Genomic DNA, 22,754 nt, shown 5'->3' with positions numbered 1-22,754 from the left:
AAAATGGAAAACTTGTTTATCTTCATCTTTCAGTTGATTTATGGAAATGTTTAGGTGATGCATATTGTTAGTAATTGGACTCACTTTTTTTTTAATTCAAGAACTTTTATATTCAAGAACTGAAAGTAGAAAAGTAAAACTTTAAGATTTTTTTTTTTAAGAACAAATAGGACAACTTTTATAAGATGTACATTAGTAGACTTACTGCATTCAGTTTAAAATTTAACAGCATGTGTTAAAATGGTTATTCATATGTGCGTTTTAATTTGACAAATGGCTCACCTAGGCTTTTGTGAACATTTATCATGCAAATGTCCCAATTTATTTTGTTTTATTTTAGTGTTAAGACATTTCAAACAATATTTTACTACTAGTAGTGCTGGTAGTATTTATTATTTTTTGTTTCCTGCCAGGTTGTAAAATAAGGCCTGGGATTCCAAACATTATCAAATTGTTTTCTCTAAAAGGGCAGCTGTGATCTTGTGTGTGTTTTTATGGTTGTTGTTTTTTTTGCACCCTCAGATTTCTGAGTAGTTGTATCTTCAAATCAATAGAAAACTTATCCAGCTTTCAGGTGATTTATAAGCCTCAGAGATGTTCAGTATTGTAAATACATCAGATTGTTTTATAACCAATAGTACAAGTTTTATAAGCTGTTCATTAATACGCTTTTTACTGCATTCAGTTTAAAATTCAACGTGTTAAAATGGTTATTCATATTTTAATTTATTGACAAATGGCTCACCTAGGCTTTTGTGAACATTTGATTATAAATCAAATGTCCCCTTTTTTCAGTGTAAGACATTTTAAACAATATTTTAATGTTACTACTACTAGTAGTGCTGGTAATATTTCAAATGTATTTTTTTCTACAATAATATTAAAACAAAAATTTGCTATATATATTTAGTTTTAAGACATTTTTACATAATATTGTATTTATTGTTACTACTAGTAGTGCTGGTAGTATTTCAAGTGTATTTTTTTCAAAAATTTTCTCTAAATGGGCAGCTGTGCAACTTTTTTTTTTTTAGTTTTAAGATTTTTTTTTTTACAATATTGTATTGTTACTTCTACTAGTAGTGCTGGTAGTATTTCAAGGGGAATTTTTTTTTTCCTCTAAAAGGACAGCTGTGACTGACTTTTTTTTTTTAGTTTTAAGATATTTTTTACAACATTGTATTTATTGTTACTACTACTAGTAGTGCTGGTAATATTTCAAATGTATTTTTTTCTACAATAATAACAAAACAAAAATTTGCTATATATATATATATATATATATATATATAGTTAAGACATTTTTACATAATATTGTATTTATTGTTACTACTACTAGTAGTGCTGGTAGTATTTCAAGTGTTTTTTTTTCTAATTTTTTCTCTAAAAGGACAGCTGTGACCGACTTTCTGTTTTGTTTTGTTTTAAGATATTTTTTACAATATTGTATTTATTGTTACTACTACTAGTAGTGCTGGTATTATTTCAAATTTAATTATATATATATATATATATATATATATATATATATATATATATTTATTTATTTATTTATTTATAGCTTGTAAAATAAGGCCTGGAAGTCCAAACACTATCAAAATGTTTTCTCTGAAAGAACTGCTGTGACCAACATTATTTACACCATATTTTGCGCTCAGAGATTGATTTCAGGGTTTCATCTTGAGCTAAATTTTCCATTTGACAGAGATTTATCTAAGAAAACAAGCCATCCGCCAAGTACTGTCCTCCGCGCCTGTAGGTGTCAGTGTGGTTTGCTGAGGCCGCCGCAGCCGCTGAGTAAGAGCCGCGTGAGAATGACGCAGTTCCGCTGCTTCAGCAACACACGTGTGTACATGAGTTTTTAGCGTTGTTAGTGTGTCAAATGGACACAGTTTTATGTTTCTGATATATTTATAGATGTATAAGTGAAGATATACACTATATATAGTAATTATTAATAGTTATTAATAGCGAGTCTGTGAACTTTATTTTGTGGCTGCAGCACAAACATGTTTTCAGATCTGGATCTGATCAGAACTATTGAGGATAACGATGAAGTGCCTGAGGAGCCGGACTCAGGGTCTGACGATGAAGCTGTAAGTTCAGTTTACACTTCAGAGAAACTATCATAGTGTCACCATGCTTGTTTAGGGATGTACCATGGTAATACCATGTTTTGAGGTGTGAAATACTATGTTAATCTTATGCTGTGTGGGAATGCGCAACGGTAGTACTGTTTTTTAACATCATGCTATGCTAATACCATGTTTTTAATGTGTAACATGATGATACTGTGTTATCTGGTGATGTCCTGGTACTATGTTTTAAGTCTCATACTATGGTAATACCACGTTTTGTGATGTACATTATGCTAATATTATGTTATCTAGTGATATTCCATAGTTATATTGTGTGTTAAGCTTCATACTATGGTAATTTTATGTTTTGCATACCATGGTAATACTGTTTTTGGACCTGTACCACAGTGATACCATGTTTTTAACACACACTTACATGGAGTTTTATTGACATACCATTATACAATAGTATAGTGGTTTGGGAGTTACAGTGTAAATGTACCATGGTATATGACTATGGTAATCATTCATGTACACTATCAGTCAAAAGTTTTTAGACAGTAAGATTTTTAAGATTTTAAAGAAGTCTCTTCTGCTCACCAAGCCTGCGAATAACCAAATAACAGCAAAAACAGTAATATTATGAAATGTTTTTATTACTATTTAAAAAATTCAGCCTCATTATGCCAGTCATCCGTGTCACATGATACTTCAGAAATCATTCACATTTTTTTTTATTATTATTATTATCAATGTTAAAAACAGTAATTGCTCAGGATTCTTTGATGCATAGAAAGATCTAAAGATCAGCATTTATCTGAAATAAAAACATTGTAATATTATGCAATATACCATTCAAAACGTCAGTCAGAATACATTTTTACTAAGAAATTAATAATTTTATTCATCAAGAATTCTTTAAATGGATCAAAAGATGATAAAGACATTTGTCATGTTAGAAAAGAATTCTATTTCAGATAAATGCTGTTCTTTTGAGCTTTCAATCAAATAAACCTGAAAAATTCAACATAATAATCATAAAAAAAAAAAAGAGCAGCAAATCAAAATATTTATGGACTGATTTCTGAAGGATCATGTGCCTGGAGTAATGGTGCTGTAAAATTCAGCTTTGAAATCGCAAGAATAAATTACATTTTAAAATGTATTGAAATAGTAAGCAATTTTTTTTAAATAGTACCAATGTTCAAAATTTTACTTTGGATCAGATAAATGCAGGCTTGGCAAGCAGAAGACACTTCTTGTCCAAAATTTTGACCAGAGTGTACATTTGTACTATTTATTTTCCCCCTAAACGTGGTGCTACTATAGTTTTGTGGACATATGATATTTCTATTGTTGAATATGAACCATGGTTTTCTTGTAAATACTAAATACCATGGCACGTGAATATTGTATTAAGTTTTTTGGTATATTAAAAGTGTATTAAATTACTATAGTATTACCATCTGATGGCAGCACTGCACCATTGTAAGGGTGTTATAGTGAGATGATGTTGTGTATCATCAGGACCAGCCCATTGTGTTGAGTAAGGAGAAACGTGCTCTGAAGGGCCGCAAAGATGGAGACTTCAGCGCTGATTTCGAGTTCGGCGAGCGGGACGGGTTGTACAGCGAGGACTGGGCCATGGCAGACGTGATGGCGCAGCTCAAAAAGAGGGTCAGTGGGATTCTCACATCAGAGTTTTGCAATGTAGTGGGCTGTTGAATGTTAGTCTTGTTGAATAATCTTCCCTCCTTATGGATTTCCAGAAAGCACCTACTACTTTGGACGAAAAGATCGAGAAAGTGCGGAAAAAGCGCAAAATTGAGGTAAGACCATGTGTGCAGCATTTAAAGGGGTCATATTATGCTTTTTCACTTTTTGAATTTTAGCCAGTGTGTGGTGTGTATGTAGGGCTGGGCCATTCTTTCAATTAATTCGATTAAGTTACGTTTTAAGACGATTACATTTTTTATTAAAACGAGGTATCGCGATTTTTTTAAATAAAAAAAAAATATATATGTATTCAGAACGGAAAACAACGCGTTCTGGTAAAATAACGCGAGTCACTAAAGGGGCCATGCCGACCTGCCGTTCAAGGGCAAAAAGAAACTACTACGTGCGACTATGAAAAAATATTTAGGAGCCCCATGTGCGACTGACCCGACCAGCATATTTGTATTTGCGCTGAGTGGAGCTTCAAAGGTTTCTATGTGTTTTGCATGTTGACAAATGTATCTCGAGTGTAAATAAGAGACTGAATGGGCAGTAGCTTCGTTTCTTATAATAGAGCTTTGTGAGATTGCGAACTAAGATGAGTGACAGCTTTTAATCATTTTTAAGGGAGTTTGTAAACGAGATATTGATTTATTACAACAGTTAAATAAACAAGAAGTTATTATTAAGTGACTTACATTGTCTGACTATAACACTATTGCCTGATTTTGCTCTATTTCTTCGTCAAAAGTGGTCTGAAACAAGTCACAGCTGAGCCGCTGCACATCTCCACTCAAACAGCGGTGTTTCGTTTATGAATGAACGTGTGTTTTTAAACGAATCTAGTGAAATGATTCAATTTCCCATTCATAAAGAGTCACTTGCTTTATTCTTGAATGAACCATCCGTTCAAACGAATCAAATGAATGAAATGATTCAGTAATTAAATCAGTGTCTTACCACCACCTGCTGGCAGATCGTTTCAGTTTTTTAAATCATTTAATATTTCTGTGTTCAAAATTGTATATTTTTGTTACGATATAAGTGCGAGAGAAAAGCACGGCAATATATCTCAATTATTTGTCTTACAAATATTTACTGTGTCTGGTATGATAAGAATGGGGCCTGGTGGAAAGCGATCACTGATGCAGTTGCAATGTATATTGCAAAATATATGGTGCCCATATATATATTGTGGAAAAGCTGGGGTTTCTTTACATGCTAAAAGAAGTAGGGGGGAAAAAATCGATTTAAATCGTAAATCGGATTTTTTGTGAAAAAATCAGGGATTTTATTTTTACGTTTGGGCATTAAAAAAAACCTCTACAAAGGTGTACAAATCTCAAAGTCCACACCAAAGGGAGATGAAAGGCTCAGTAAAAGCCTTCTTTAGTGAGGCTACTTTAATTAGGTAAAAAATAATGCGTGTTTTGAGCCACCAAGCATGAGAGCATGTTCTAGTGCAGGGGTTCCCAACCTTTTTTTTTTTTTTTACCCCGGGGCCCCCCTCCTTCTCCGGTCAATTTTGCAAGGCCCCCCTATGTCTAACATGTCCTCTTATACTGTACTTCCACAGTAAAGAGAAAATTATTTATTTTTAAACCTTTTTTATTAACCAAAACATCTGTTTTGCCTTATTCTTCTACTGCATGCTATAAAAAACTCAAAATTCAAACAAACTTTAAATTAAAACTTTAAATATACCTATCTTTAAAGAAAATATATATACAGGTCCTTCTCAAAAAATTAGCATATTGTGATAAAGTTAATTATTTTCTGTAATGTACTGATAAACATTAGACTTTCATATATTTTAGATTCATTACACACAACTGAAGTAGTTCAAGCCTTTTATTGTTTTAATATTGATGATTTTGGCATACAGCTCATGAAAACCCAAAATTCCTATCTCAAAAAATTAGCATATTTCATCCGACCAATAAAAGAAAAGTGTTTTTAATACAAAAAAAAAAGTCAACCTTCAAATAATTATGTTCAGTTATGCACTCAATACTTGGTCGGGAATCCTTTTGCAGAAATGACTGCTTCAATGCGGCGTGGCATGGAGGCAATCAGCCTGTGGCACTGCTGAGGTGTTATGGAGGCCCAGGATGCTTCGATAGCGGCCTTAAGCTCATCCAGAGTGTTGGGTCTTGCGTCTCTCAACTTTCTCTTCACAATATCCCACAGATTCTCTATGGGGTTCAGGTCAGGAGAGTTGGCAGGACAATTGAGCACAGTAATACCATGGTCAGTAAACCATTTACCAGTGGTTTTGGCACTGTGAGCAGGTGCCAGGTCGTGCTGAAAAATGAAATCTTCATCTCCATAAAGCTTTTCAGCAGATGGAAGCATGAAGTGCTCCAAAATCTCCTGATAGCTAGCTGCATTGACCCTGCCCTTGATAAAACACAGTGGACCAACACCAGCAGCTGACATGGCACCCCAGACCATCACTGACTGTGGGTACTTGACACTGGACTTCAGGCATTTTGGCATTTCCCTCTCCCCAGTCTTCCTCCAGACTCTGGCACCTTGAACAGTCCAGTGCTGCTTCTCTGTATCCCAGGTCAGGCGCTTCTGCCGCTGTTTCTGGTTCAAAAGTGGCTTGACCTGGCGCCTGTACACGGTGGCTCTGGATGTTTCAACTCCAGACTCAGTCCACTGCTTCCGCAGGTCCCCCAAGGTCTGGAATCGGTCCTTCTCCACAATCTTCCTCAGGGTCCGGTCACCTCTTCTCGTTGTGCAGCGTTTTCTGCCACACTTTTTCCTTCCCACAGACTTCCCACTGAGGTGCCTTGATACAGCACTCTGGGAACAGCCTATTCGTTCAGAAATTTCTTTCTGTGTCTTACCCTCTTGCTTGAGGGTGTCAATGATGGCCTTCTGGACAGCAGTCAGGTCGGCAGTCTTACCCATGATTGCGGTTTTGAGTAATGAACCAGGCTGGGAGTTTTTAAAAGCCTCAGGAATCTTTTGCAGGTGTTTAGAGTTATTTAGTTGATTCAGATGATTAGGTTAATAGCTCGTTTAGAGAACCTTTTCATGATATGCAAATTTTTTTAGATAGGAATTTTGGGTTTTCATGAGCTGTATGCCAAAATCATCAATATTTAAACAATAAAAGACTTGAACTACTTCAGTTGTGTGTAATGAATCTAAAATATATGAAAGTCTAATGTTTATCAGTACATTACAGAAAATAATCAACTTTATCACAATATGCAAATTTTTTGAGAAGGACCTGTATATATACACACACACACAGATTTAAAGCTCCTGAATTCTTTACTTCAGACATTCTTTACAACTTCAGTGTAAATTTGCTTAAATTAGTTAACCTTTTTTTAAGAAATCTCGTGGCTCCCCTGGAGGATCACTGAGGCCCCCTAGTGGGTCGCGACCCCCCCAGGTGGGAACCGCTGTTCAAGTGCACCCAAAAACTAAATAAAGACTTTGTAAAAGAGCATAACAGGACCCCTTTAAATGGAAAAGTTATTCTGCATTGTAATATGTAACAGTATAACTGATTATACTGTGTCTTTGATCAAATAAATGCAGATTTTTTTTTGTTTATAAGAAGTTTTTTTGTAGTTTAGACACGTTTTTTGACGCCTCTTTAATGATTTCTGAAGGATCATGTGACACTGAAGACTGCAGCGATGATGCTGAAAATTCAGCATGATCACAGAATTTTTTACAATATATTTATATAGCAAAGTTATTTTAAACTGTACAAATATTTCACAGTATTTCTATTTTAAATGTATTTGTTTTTTATGATAAACATTATCCAGATTTAGTTTCACTTCAGAAGCATTTCACAGTTTAAAAGAACTATGTAGAAACAACTTCACCTCCTTTCCTTTCCTCCTCCTCCTAAATGCAGTCTTCCTTCAAAAACATAAAAGATTTTTCCAAAAGTTTTGACCACGAAATATCTTTTAAAATGTTTTATTTTGTTATTCATATGCTGATTTTTATTTTACGTGCAGTTTATTGTATGTGCATGGTTGTGTGTTAAAAATAAAAATTAAATGGAATTAAAACGTGTTTTACTGACATTTTTTGTTTGCAGGAAAAAAATCAAAAAGAAACCAAGAAAACAGAAACTTCAGCCTCTAAACTGGAAAGCGACAATGATGATGAAGAGGATGACGAAGAAGATGAAAATGACAATGATAAAGAATCAGGTGGAGATAATGATGATGATAATGATGAAGAGGTGGATGAAGAGGAGTTCTCATCAGGTGATGAAGAGGTGCTCAAAAAAGCAGGTGTGTGTGTTAACCGTCATTTAAAACACCCTTTATTATTGTTTTCTATGAACAGATTTGATATTTCATATTCGCTTTTTTTCTTCTAGACACTTTGAGAGAAAAACAGAAGAAAGGAAAGAGGAAAGCCGTTGCTGTGAGTATGGATCAGTTTTCTTGACATGCTACTGTTGTTAATGATAAAACGGATTCTCTCTGTTATATTTAAGTGTGTTTGTGATGATGATAAATTATGGATCAGTGTTTTACTCCTGCTTTCTCTCCCTTCCAGCCTGAAGAGTTTTTCGAAGACGCCTCACAGTATGATGAGAGCCTCACCTTCCAGGATATGAATCTGTCCAGGCCTTTACTGAAGGTAGACTTGCATTACATTCATCATAAATAAAACTTGATGTTGTTCAGACTTTTACGTTCTTTGTATCATGTTTATTTCTTTGCTCTTAAATTACCTTTTTATGTACTGAAAGTAACCAGCATTTCAGTACATTAATATTTCAAAAGTTTGGGGTCAGATATTTATTTATTTTTTAAATAAAGGATGCATTAAATTGATCAAAAGTGACAGAAAAGACTTCTATTTCAAATCAATGCTGTTTAATAAATGCTGACAATTAAAATGTATAACAGTTTCCACAAAAATATTGGGCAGCACAGCTATTTTCAACATAATAATCAGAAATGTTTCTTGAGCAGCAAATTGGCGTATTAGAATTATTTCTGAATTCTGAAGTAATGATGCTAAAAATTCAGCTTTGTTTACAGCAATAAGTTACTTTTTACATTTAGTATATGCACATTGAAAACATTTCACAATTTCACAATTTTACTGTTTTTATTTTTGATCAAATATGCAGCCTTGATAACCAAACATTACAAAATACCAACCTCAAACTTTTGGGATCAGTAAGATTTTAATGCTTTTTAAAGGAGACTTTTCTGCTCATCAAGGCTGTTTATTTGATTAAAAATATAGAAAATATTGTAATATTGTGAAATGTTAATGTGGTTTTCTATTGTAATATACTTATATAATTTATTTCTGTGATGCAAAGCTGAATTTTCAGCATCATTACTCCAGTATTCAGTGTCACATGATCCTTCAGAAATTATTCTAATATGCTGATTTATTATTTTGTTGGAACCTGTGATACTTTTTTCAGAATTCTTTGATAAATAAAACGTAAAAAACAAAGAATTTATTTAACATATATTTTACATTTATTTAAATATAAAAACTTATGTAACAATAAATACCACATTCAAAGTTTGGGGTCAGTGCTTTTTGGGATTTTTTCATTCTTCTAAAAAAAAAAACAATATACTGTTATTCAGCAAGGATTGATAAAAAGTGATAGTAATGACTTACATTGTTAGAAAATATTTCTATTTTGAAAAAATGTTGTTCTTTTTAACTTTTTATTCGTCACAGAATTCTGAAAAAGGTTCCAAAAAAATATTAAGCAGCACAACTGTTTCCAACATTGATAATAAAACTATGACTAATGATTTCTGAAGGATCATGTGACACTGAAGACTGGAGTATTTGCTTTGTGTCACAGAGATTATATTATATTATATTAAAGTATGTTAAAATAAAACTTTAAACAAAAGAGACTTTTTTTTTAAACATTAAAAATCTTATTGATCCCAAACTTGTGGCAATATATATGCACGAATATATAATAATCATGTAATGTTTGTGATCATTTTTGAGTGTCTTTCAATCATTCCTGACTAGTGGTGCAACGGATCACAAAACTCACGGTTCGGATCATATCACGGATTTGGAGTCACGGATCGGATCATTTTTCGGATCAGCAAAAAACAAACAAAACAATTTTTTTTTTTTTTTTACTGAATGCTAACTTTAAGTACTTCTAATCCACAGCAAAAACTACTAGCTGAACTAATAAAGTCAATTACAAAAATGACAAGTGTAGATGAATACAACATAAAGTTACTAATAAAATCAATAACACTAGTATTCAGGTGCAGAAATTTAATATTTAATTGTAAAATAACTAGTGCTTCTCACTGCAGGTATAAATAGGACGCTGTGTCTTTAAGGCCTAATGCACGTCTCTACTGGCACGCATCTTTCTTAGCTGTTTCGGTTTACTGAAGACATAACCGACTGTGTTTACCAGAATACCAAAACGGTTATTAAACATAACTTTGTATGTATGTTAAGAGAAGTTTTAAAGAGCAATCAATCTGTGAATCACGCAGTTTGAATCGCGCGTCTCTCTCTCTCTGTGCGCGTGCTCGCTTCAGGTATGTGCGGCAACGGGAAAAAAAGAAAGAAACAGCGCGCGTGTTCTCTTTTGCTGCAGCAGTTTAAGTAGTTTGAATGGTTAAATTGGCAAGACAAAACATATACAAACTATACACTTTTACTCTATGAAGGTTCAATTTAACAGTTAATCCGCGAACCACATGCGTACCGAACCGTGGGGTCCGGTCCGTACGGATCACGGATCATCTGCGATCCGTTGCACCCCTATTCCTGACATTTTTGACTCAGTAATGTTGGTTTAGACTGCAATGTAAATAATTACTGACAATTAAAGACAATTACTAGGAGACTTTCTTGAGATGAATACACATGCATGTGGTGTAAATGGAAAAAACGGACCACTTTTACATTACATTGTTAATGTTTTAATGGTCTGTTCTCATCTGAGAAACATAATTTGCATCCAGCTGCATTAAACATTGTACCATATGATATAACATGGGCCTTCAGTAGGGGATGCATAGTGTTTCTGAAGAGTTTGAAGCCAATATGTGTTTGTTTTCTTTGTGTTCAGGCCATCACTACTATGGGGTTTAAGCAGCCCACTCCTATTCAGAAAGCCTGCGTCCCTGTGGGGCTGCTGGGAAAAGACATCTGTGCTTGTGCCGCCACTGGAACCGGTGAGTATGAATATTACTTTGTGATTTAATGAATGAGAAGCTGAGTTTTCAAATGAATGTGACACGTTTAGATGACTCTCTGTGTTTGGTCTGTTGTGTGGCGCAGGTAAGACGGCGGCTTTTATGTTGCCCGTCCTGGAGCGTCTGATCTACAAGCCGAGAGAGACGCAGGTGACGCGTGTGCTGGTTCTGGTGCCGACCAGAGAGCTGGGCATCCAGGTGCACACCGTCGCCCGCCAGCTGGCACAGTTCACCAACATCAACACGTGCCTGGCAGTGGGTAAGAGCATTATTTAATTACTATAGTATTTATTCATATTTTGAATTAGCCTTATATTTGAACAAAAGCATATAATATAGCAATTTCATATAAAATTATGCTTTTATAATTTGTATTTATTTGTTTTTTCTAATAATCTTAAAAGTTTATTTGTTATTAGTCTAGTAATTTTAGTACTTTATCCTAAATTTATTTTAGTAATTCCGTTGTCATTTTCGTCACATTTTACATTTGCGTTTTTATTTTTTTATGTAATTTTTTTTTTCTTTTTCTAATATTTCTGATTGGCTTCATTTTTTTGTTTTAGATTTATTTATTTTTTAACGATTATGTGTTTTGGTTTTAAATTATTAGTAATTTTTATGTGCTTTTGTCATTTACATTTATATTTAATTAAATACATATTATTATTATTATTATTTACATATTTTTATTTTCTTAAATTTTGTACTTTAACCTGTACTTATTTCATTTCATTTAGTTACCAAGGCAGCATTTATTTAAAGTTTTTCATCTAATATATTATATATCATATATAACTTATATTATATTATATTTATTTTATTTCAATTTTGTTTTTTTTTAGAAGATAGTTTATAGTTTTAGTTAAAAATAAAAACATAAAATTGTGTTTGTCTTTTTTTAATATATTTTTTATTTTTAAATGTATTTATTTTAGTAACTTTAATACTTAATTTAAAACTTATTTATTTTATGTTAGGTTTCAGCCATTCTGTACTGTGCTTTTGTAATTTTCATCACATTTTTATTTGTATTTATTTTTTATATTATATATATATATATATATATTTATATTTCTATTTGGCTTAATAAAAAAATACATCTGACTTTAGTTGCCAAGTGAACATTCTTATTAAGTTCTTCATCTAATAATTTGTTTGATTTATTTTTTTTAAACCGTTCTAAATGTTTTATTTGTAAAGTATTCGTATATTAGTAATTGTGCTTTTGCCCTATGTATATATATATATATATATATATATATATATACATATATATATATATACATATACATATATATATACATATACATATACATTAGTGTTTTTTTACATATTTCTATTTTTCTTTTTCTGCCAAGTGAACATTTTAATTAATTTCTTCACCAAAAATTAATTTGTTTTAGATTTATTTTTAAGCAGTTTTAAATGTTTTATTTGTAAAGTATTAGTAATTGTGCTTTTGCCATTGTTATATATATATATATATATATATATATATAAATAATATTATTATTATTATTATTTTCTTATTCAATTTTTTGTTTAGTAATTTTAGTACTTTAACCTGTACTTATTTAATTCCAGTTAGTTACCAAGGCAGCATTTTTTTTTTTTTTTTTTTTAGATTTTCATCTAATAATTTATATTACATTTTATTTTATTTCAGCTTTGTTTTTTTTGTTTTTTTAATGTTTTAAATAGTTTTAGTTAAAAATATCAGCACATGTAAGGAGTGGCAAAGAGTGTTGCTTTAATTTTCTCTTTTTTTGAGATTTCTTTGTCATTGCATCTAAGGCATTTGTAGTTTTTGAAATAGAATGAAGCAATGGATATACTGTTAGAAATGAAGGCAGGAAGTGTTGTGACATGTTTTGTGACACTCTTGTCAGGTGGGTTGGACCTGAAGTCTCAGGAGGCGGCTCTGAGAGCGGGACCAGACGTCCTGATTGCCACACCGGGACGTCTGATCGATCACTTGCACAACACGCCATCGTTCGAGCTCAGTCAGATCGAGATCCTCATCCTGGACGAGGCTGACAGGTGAGAGCGAAACCTATAGCGCTCCAGCTGAGACTCATGCATGGTTTGGCCTGTTGTTTAGATGTGTGTCTCTGACTCAGGATGTTGGACGAGTACTTTGAGGAGCAGATGAAGGAGATCATCAGGATGTGCTCCTATCAGAGACAGACCATGCTGTTCTCAGCCACCATGTCTGAGGAGGTGAGGCTGCTGATCTTCAGCTTTACTTCAACTTCATTTCATTTGAGTTCAGTCAATGTGTAAGGATGCTTTATGTGTGCAAGTAATAGGGTGAATAATAGTATATTAACAAATGCATCAAAATTAATAAATAAAATAGATTTAAAATATGTAATATGCACTACCGCTCAAGTTTGGGATCAGAGAGACTTTTAAAATTAGTCAATTATGCTCATCAAAGATGCATTTGTTTGATTGAAAAAAAAAAAAAAAAAACAGTAATGCTGCAAAATGTTATTACAATATGAAAAAATAATGTTTTTTTTTATTTTAATATACTTCAAAGTATAGTTTATTTCTGTTATGCAAAGCTGAATTTTCATCTGCTGTTACTCCAGTCTTCAGTGTCACATGATCCTTCAGAAATCATTCTAATATGCTGATTTATTATAAGAATGATAAATGTTGGAATCAGAACAAGAACAACATTTATTCAAAATATAAGTCTTTTCTAACAATTTAAATCTATGCTATCACTTTTTATTCATTTAACACATCCTTGGTCAATAAAAGTATTAATCTCTTTCAAAAAAGAAAGAATAAAACAAGTTCAAAACAGTGGATGTACCAGTGACCATATCAGATAATAAATAAGTCAATCAGAATAAATGAATAAAATCATCAAAATAAATCAAATATATTAAATACAGCCATTAATATTACATTTTTTGCAAACTCTTGCTATATAACTCAAAACAAATCCATCGGTTCCAAACTCTGAATGCACTAGTGATCATATCAATATCAGACAGTTCTTGCTGTTTTATCTATTGGCATTGGGTTGATTAGGCAGATATTTCTAAAGTTTGCACAATATAGGTTTTAGACAAAACATTATTAGCCATAACTTGAATTGTGTGCCATATATGACATTATTTTTGCCTATAATTGTTAAAATGCCACATCTATATTGTTTTTTTTCCCCCTTCAGGTGAAGGATCTGGCCTCTGTTTCGCTGAAGCAGCCTGTGAGGATCTTTGTGAACAGTAATACAGATGTTGCTCCATATCTCAGACAAGAATTTGTGAGAATCAGACCAAACAAAGAAGGAGACAGAGAGGCTATAGTCGCAGGTTAGTCTGCATTTTGGGGTTTTTGGTTTTTCATAATTTTCTTTTTTTTCAGACTAGTGGAAAGAAAATATCCAAAAGACCCCTTTAAGTGTTTCTTTTACAGCACTTTATCTAGTTGTTAATTTTATTTCCCCCTAAATTGGAAAAAAAAAATATCGTCAGTATTCATCAGACAATTGGATACCCAAAATTCCCTTCGTTAAAACATTTGACTCTAATAATAAGAATTTTAAAACTGACTTCATCCAGTGTTTAGATTTTTGTACTAGAAATGTATGCAAATTAGTGCATATTTCATTAAATAATGCCTTATTTGCATATTTAAACCTAACATTTTAGAAAACTTGTAATACAAATTTTTTTTGCAATTATCAATGTCATCAATCGACTGGGTAAAACAATAACTATTAGTTATTTTTTACCCTAGTGACCCTGCAGTGTCTCGCTTTAATCAAATAAAAAATATTAAAATATATTTGTAATGTACCTTTCCATTGAAACTGTCCTCTATATTTGAAGAAAGATATTTTATTAATCATATTTATTTATACTATTTTACATTTTTGTTTTTATAATATATAATGTTTATAATTTTTTTAAATTGTTTATAATTTTGTGTTTTTGCCTTTTAACACATTTATATATTTCTCTTTAGCTTTTATTACTTTTACTCTTTCTGTTTTAGTCATTTTAGTACTTAACTATCTTAGTTCATTAACCAAGTTCTTATATAAAATTTAGATTTAAAGTAAAAAAAAAACTATTTTTAATATATTTAGATTTCAACAATAACCATTGGCAATGGCAGTGCATTCTGAAATTCTATATTCATGAAGCATGCATGTAATACTGGCTTTGATTCTGAACAAAAATTAGATATTTAAAAAAAATTCTCTCTACTGTTTTTAAGAGTCCAGATTGTTCTGAAACATGTATTAAATCCAGTTACTGTCCTTTGTTCGCAGCTCTCTTGACCAGAACATTTCAGGATCACGTGATGGTCTTCACTCAGACGAAGAAGCAGGCTCACCGCATGCACATCCTGCTGGGCTTGATGGGGTTAAAGGTCGGCGAGCTTCACGGAAACCTATCGCAGACGCAGAGATTGGAAAGTCTGAGGTGCAGTGAAAAGCTTCATTCAGTAATAAAACACAAATATTTGACCTTGATAAGTTGCCACATGAAAGGTGTCTTTGTGTTTCAGGCGTTTCAAGGACGAACAGATTGATATTTTAGTGGCCACAGATGTGGCTGCCAGAGGTCTGGATATAGACGGAGTGAAAACTGTGAGTTCTCATCAGTCTGAACGTAATGTCTGTGTTAGTGTACCACAAGCATCAAAAACAGTGTCTGAATGCATGTGTGTTTGCAGGTGATAAACTTCACCATGCCCAACACAGTGAAGCATTACGTGCACAGGGTCGGCCGAACGGCTCGCGCAGGGAAAGTGGGCAGATCCGTGTCTCTCGTGGGTGAGACTGAAAGGAAGATGCTGAAAGAGATCGTTAAAAAAGCCAAAACAACCGTCAAAGCACGTGTCATTCCTCAAGGTAAAGATGTTTGCTCTTTTCTTGAGTAAAAACTAATCTTGACTAATCTTTTGAGTTGGTTATTTTTAATTAATCTGTTAAAAAGATGCATAAAACTGTCTGAAATATTTTTTAGCACATCTGTCTAAATCTAGGGATTCTGCTGGTCTTAAAAAGGTTTTAATGTTTTAATTAGTTAGTCCACAGGTTAGAGCCTTAAAAGTAATAAATCAAAGCCAGACATTTTAAATTCATAAAGTTATGGCACTAAATGATGCATTCATTGCTAAAAATGTATGTATTTTTCAGTATTTTTGTCGTTGTCTTTTTTTTCCAATTCAGATGTGACCCAGGGCCACAAAACCAGACAGAATCTTTTAAAATGGATTTGGAAAATTAAAAAATATTTATACGTCAAAGCTGAATGCATAAGCTTTCCATTGATGTATGGTTTGTTAGGATAGGCCAATATTTGGCCAAGATACAACTATTTGAAAAATCTGTAATCTGAGGCTGCAAAAACAAAAAATCAAAATATTGCGGAAATTTTAAAGTTGTCCAAATGAAGTTCTTAGCAATGCATATTACTAATTAAAAATTACGTTTCGATATATTTACAGTAGGAAATGTGCAAAATATATTAACGGAATATAATCTGTACTTAATATCCTAATAATTTTTGCCATAAAAGAAAAATCAATAATTTTGACCCATACGATGTGTTTTTGGCTATAAATATACCCATGCTACTTAAGACTGGTTTTGTGGTCCAGGGTCACAGATGTTCCTTAAATCAACATACATTTACTTGAGATGCAAAATTGTCTGTCTTTATTTAGAAATCTAACAAATGAAGTGGGGAGTGAACATTTGTTTCCCTTTGCATTACATTGTTTTTTCTGACTATTGGCTGGTATTTTGGTATCATTTTGAACAATTCCTTATAAAAAAAGACTTCATGTAATTTTGCTTCTCAAAGAAAAACAAAATTAAGACAAAATTAGTTAGGAAGAGTATCACTTTTTTTGTGGTGATCTCAGAAAGTAGATTAAAAGTCATTTACAAAAGTCTTACATTTGTCTGGTAAAAACACAATGATTTAAAAAAGATGAAGATCAGTGAAGATGTTAATTAAGTGTGTTTCTGGACATCTCTCAGAGGTCATCCTGAAGTTTCGGGATCTGATTGAGAAGCTGGAGAAGGACGTGTACGCCGTGTTACGCTTGGAGATGGAGGAAAAGGCAATGGCTCATTCCGAAGCGCAGGTCTGACTCTCGTAGTTTGAAATATTCACTCACATTATTGTATGATCGGACACACTATGACTCTTGTGCTAAACTGTATTGTGACGACCTATGTGCGTCATCCCTGAGTTGAACTGGAATTGTGCTGCCTTCCAAAGGAGCTTGTGGTGGGCGTGCTTATCGAGGACACCTGCTGTTGGTTTCCGGTCTCTTCTCTTAAAAAGGGCCTTATGAAAATTGACTGCGGGCGCGGCTGCATTTTGGACTTTGCTCCGTTTGTTTTCTGTTTATGCTTTTGCATCCCACATTACTACAGTCCATCACACTTCATGCATTCACCTAACTTTACACCACTGATTCCTGATAATCTCATGTTACATCGTTTTTTTTTTTTGTATAGTTCTCTTTTGTTAATAAATTTCGTATATTTTTGGCACTTTTGTGTGTGTCCCTGTCTTTGTTACGTCCTTTTGAGCCATGGGGCGTAACAGTATGTGTTTCATCTTTGTCTGGTTCCAGATCAGTTTAGCTCAGAAGAGGTTATCGCAGAGCGCAGACGAAAAAGAGGCACCCAGGACGTGGTTCCAAACGCATGAGGAGAGAAAGAAAGAACGCAGTGAGTTGAAGTTGTGATCTTTTATGAAAAACTTTACTGACACTGTTGATCACTTTAACTCTTTTAAACCAACTGAAAAAGCTGTATTCATGCTATCATAACTCTTCAACCATGTGCACTATCAAAAAAATTCAAATTGCTTCTGACAGCAGACAACTTTTCGGGAAATATATGGTATATTACAGTAATTGTGCAAGGAAGAATTTGAATGGAGAGATGGGGAGAGCAGAGTTTTGGATTGCATAAAATAACAAATAAAACTAACAAAAACACAGCAAAGGATGAGTCATTTTGATGATTTTTGATAAGACTTGGGAGCAGCCTGAATGAGACTTTTCCACATATAGTGTGTGCATCGCTAAAATGAGTCCATGCATGTAAATGTATGGGTGTATGCATCATACCTTTATTGTCATTGACTACCTTTATTGTAAATATTTATATACAAAAAAAAACACACCAATATTAAAGTGACTTGTGCATTTCATTACAATAATGTGCTCAGTCCATCCTTTAAAAGTCAATTTTGAATCCTTTCTTTCAAAAGGATATCTATGGAAAAAAGCAAACCTAAAAGTAGGAATTCAGTTCACTTATGGCTGTTGGGTAAAACCAGCCATATATAAACTGAATTCCTACTTTTATGGAATGCATATTATGGTATGCATATGCAAATGTGAGCGTGTATGAACCAAAAAGCCTCCTGAATAAAAACTCTGCAACCCAGTGTCATGAAAATCCTTGTATGTATGTAAAATAGTTTAATTTTGAAGTGTTGGATTATTTTGATCATGATTTGTCTTTTTCTTTTTTATACATACAAAACCAGAATTTATTTTGTGTGTGTGTGTGATTAAATTCTGTTTACAAACTCACCACACAATATAAATGGTCAATAACTGTACTTTTTTCACATCCAGTTAGAATTATACAGTCAAAGAAACAAAACATGTGAAAATGACCTGTTTTAGGCCCAATCCCAATTCTATTTTCTACCCCTCGCCCCTTCCCCTTGTCCCTTGAAACAAAGTGTAAAGGGGAAGGGCTAAAATATTTCCCCTAAGAAATGGGACACCACTACAACACTGTGATACGTCATCATACGTTGTCGCTAGCTCCTAATGTTATGTCAGAGGACATGCGCAGATGTTTATCACTCATTCCAAGATGTCAAAATGTTGTCATGTTTCAAAAAGTACAAATGTAAGGTGTACGCCCCGTTCATTCACATGTGGCCGTAAGCAAAACAAACAACGCATTATCACATGCGCGGCAAATTGCTAATCAGTGTAGTGGTGCCTGGAGAAGTATATATGCTTAATTTGTGAATTTCGTTTTCAACTTTCTATTTGAACGCGTTCGTTTTTTGGATCCTTGGACTAAAATGTTTACAGGGGTTCACTTGTTTAAGAAATTTCTGATCGTAAAAATCAGCTTCTTTTTATTTGTAAGGTATCGTTTTTTATTATTATGTACTGATTTAAATTACTGGTGCGGTAGACGGAACGGACGCAGGTGCATTAGGCGCTATCATTAAATACATTTCAAAGCAAGCCGGCTCCACGGTCCTGACTGCATCATCACTGCCTTTATTGGGTGTTTTTAGCGAATATTTACATTTATTCACATGACTGGATGTGGTGGACTGCCATGATTTTGGCGAATGCAGGACACTACTGAATAATGCGCATCAGAGGGGATTTAAAAAGTGAAAGTGTGTATACACCGTATACTTGCGTACACCCTCCACTACACCACCGTTGCAAATTGCCGTGCCACTGGTCTTTCATGTTTCTAACATGAAGTCAAGTGTATATGACATAAAAATATATTTTGTAATATCGTGCAATCAGTGCTATCTGCTAGCAAACTTTAGCGATTTTTTTGCAAACGTTTATTTACAAAACAACACCATAAACACAAACACAAGATTGAAGGTAATATACATATAATGAAACATTGTCATCAAAATCCTTATTAAAGGCAAAAATTACTTATATTTACGAGTCTGCTCGCTCGAGTGAGCAGCCATGTTGGAAATTTCTCTTAGCCCTTCGTTTGAAGTGAGGTCCTGAAAAATCTTCGTTTGGAGGGCTATCTGGCCCTTTCCCTTACCCCTACCCCTCCAACCAAAAGAGAAATGAGACACCCCTACCCCTTCACGTGAACGCGCCAAACGGAGGGGTAGGGCTAAGTGTAGGGGTAAGGGGTAGAATTGGGATTGAGCCTTACCCTTAGGTCTTAAAGGGTTTAATGCATTGATGAGGAGTAAAAGTATTCATTTTTTCCAAAAAAGAAATGTGAAAGTTGAAGACACTTTTCCTTTAAATAATTCCTACTATTTCAAGAATGGTTGGTGTATTTGCATTAAGTCTCATCCTATATTTTCATTTCTTTATTCCTTGTTAAAGTGACGAAAGCACTGCAAGATTTTGATTTGGCTCTGAGAGGAAAGAAAAAACGCGCGCAGTTTCTGAAAGACGGCAAGAAGAAAGTGTTAACGGTGAGATCGTTTCATCAGTTTACAGTAAATGATGTGCCTTTGTACAATCTGAAATTAAATTTGCTCCTATTGAGTCCACAAATCATAGTTGTTCATAGAGGTTCAGCACTGTATGAAACCTCAGATGTTCATATTTGTATTGAAATGCTTAACATTTGTGTTTGTACCCCAGGCGGAGGAGAGAGCTCAGTTCGAGGTGCTGAAGTCTCAGATGTACGCCGAACGAGTAGCCAAACGTTCCCGCAAGCAGAAGAGAGCCAGAGCCATTCCAGAAGAAGAAGAACCTGTGAAGAAAGGTCAGCAAACAAACACTTTGAAAATGTGTATTTAAATAGATTTGGATTCAAATTCTGACTTTTGAAACTTTCTTCTTCCAGTTGCCAAAGCCAAGGGTGGCAAAAAGAAGTCTGTGTTTGATAAGGAGCTCACGAACACCAGCAAGAAAACTCTGAAGCAGTACAGAGCCGGGTGTGTGCCGTTACATGTGGTACTGAAGAGCTCGAGGTTTTGCGTTCTTGTCTCTGAGTCTAACAGTGATTTTCTCCGTCTAGGCCGTCCTTCGAGGACAGGAAGAGACTCGGCATTTCAAACAAGAAAGGAGGAAACTTCAAGTCAAAGGCCAAGTAAGATTTATTACAGTCAACTCCCTAAAACTCGGTCATTAAACGTGTACTTTTCATGCATCCAGAAAAAATACTTTTTAATACTATCAGACATTACTTTCATTTAACAGAGGATTTTATTGTTTTACTAAAAATATGTAATGCGTTACTTGGGAATTATGTAGCCGTTCAAATTACTTTGAAATAGAAAATAATAAATACAAAATGTAATGTTGCAATAAGTGTATGTAAGTACAAGTAAGCAGAATTAAATTAAAGTTGTAGAATGCATTTCAAATTTCATGTAAAATAGAAAAGGATGTGCAAAACTATACAAAATGCATCATATAGTGAAAAAAAATGCACACTTGAAATGAAATGTAGTGACTACATAAAGCAACATGGAATACATCATGAAAGTTATTATAAGTACAAAAAGAGTGTGAAATGTATTTTTATATTTATAAAATGTATTCATTTTATTCTTGCATTTTGTTGTACTTTTATTCTTCTATTGCTACTTTCCAATAGGTAATGAATCCTTTAATATTTTAATCACCACTTCTTCCAAACTGACATACAAGAGTGTGTATAAAACACTTTATATAGTTGTTATATTTATGTGTAGAATGTGCATGTAATCTGAAGTGATTTCAAACATGTTTGCAATTATTTCAAGTGGGGAAAAAAGGTACATTTTAATCTATCTTGATGTGAATTAATTGGGGAAAAAAGCATAATGTCTGTGCTGTCTCACATCTCAAGTCTTATGTGTCTTTTCAGATACAGAAGAAAGTGAAGCCGTGCCTGATGTATATGATGCAAAACTTTGCTGTAACATTACCCCCTTTATCATTTTATCATCATCATCCCTTCAAATAAAACTTTACAAACAAAAATCTGTACTTCTGTATGTCCATGCATTTGTGGTGGTAGAGCAGAGTAAATAATATTTAAATAAGATTAATTTCCTTTGATTAAAGCCAAAATGATCCCTGCAGAGTGAGATGATGTGAAGGTTCTATTACAGATCAACCAACCGCCTATTAGAGAGCCCACAATATCAAAGACACCCACTTTACAGCCCACATGAAATGATAAATCAGTGTCTGTGACATGAGACTCCTTTATCAGCCAACCTTAAAGATAATGCAGAGAGCAACACTCCCTAGCACCATAAAAACGAAATGGAGCATTCTGCACAATAAAGATGCATTATACATAATTTACTTTATTAAATATTTGTATGTATTGCTATTTATGTATTAACTGAAAAATGTGTTGGCTTCATTAATATATAGAATATTTGAAAAGTGTGATTCTGGTGAAATACATGTGTAAATATCATATAGAGCATCTTTATTGTAGTAATTATTATAATGTACATCGTAACAGAATATAGGTGAACATTAAGTTCTACTTCTAGAGTTGAAATATAAATATTCATTACTGATCATAAATAGTAGGCTATACTAATACTAATTACTACTAATTAATACACTGTAAATGTGTCTCTCAGCTCAGAAGAAGCAAAACAAGATAAAACGCCTGTTTTCAGAGAGAATGACCTTGTATGTTCGTATTCAAAAATCATTTCCTCAAAAGAAAAATAGGCAAACTGCTGGTATTTTACCACATTTTCAGGGGCAGTTGACAGAGTCTCTGTTGAATTATGAAGAAATTACACTGGGTGCATTTTATTAAGTTATTAGTGGTTGTTGCTAAAGCGGACATCTGCATCTAGTTTCTTGATTTAAAGCTTTTTTTACTAATAGGAAGTAAACATGAAGCTCAATCCAGGTCAAAGTTCCACTGTTTGTTTGTTCATCAGACAGACAGTGAGTGTCCACAAGTTTCCTCAATATGAAAAACAGGACACGTTTTCTCAGTAAGTCTTGCTAGGCCTCCTTTTATTTA

General features: G+C 33.4%; 1 protein-coding gene across 1 annotated transcript; it reads left to right on the top strand.

Annotated features, from left to right (window-relative positions):
- The first annotated feature begins 1,822 nt into the window (after positions 1–1,822).
- ddx27 (DEAD (Asp-Glu-Ala-Asp) box polypeptide 27) lies at positions 1,823–21,738 on the top strand. Its single transcript, XM_073852020.1, has 21 exons — positions 1,823–2,096; positions 3,606–3,755; positions 3,848–3,907; positions 7,873–8,071; positions 8,161–8,207; positions 8,343–8,426; positions 10,882–10,987; positions 11,094–11,267; positions 12,901–13,051; positions 13,132–13,231; positions 14,202–14,343; positions 15,309–15,462; positions 15,548–15,629; positions 15,716–15,893; positions 17,031–17,137; positions 17,636–17,732; positions 20,144–20,235; positions 20,408–20,531; positions 20,613–20,703; positions 20,787–20,858; positions 21,621–21,738. Exons 1-21 carry the CDS (start codon positions 2,010–2,012, stop codon positions 21,634–21,636), a joined length of 2,313 nt encoding a protein of 770 aa, XP_073708121.1. The 5' UTR covers positions 1,823–2,009; the 3' UTR covers positions 21,637–21,738.
- Positions 21,739–22,754: the final 1,016 nt, after the last annotated feature.

This window comes from Garra rufa, chromosome 12 (genome assembly GCF_049309525.1).
Source record: "Garra rufa chromosome 12, GarRuf1.0, whole genome shotgun sequence".
NCBI lineage: Eukaryota > Metazoa > Chordata > Actinopteri > Cypriniformes > Cyprinidae > Garra > Garra rufa.
This window is presented reverse-complemented; position numbering and strand designations above follow the sequence as displayed.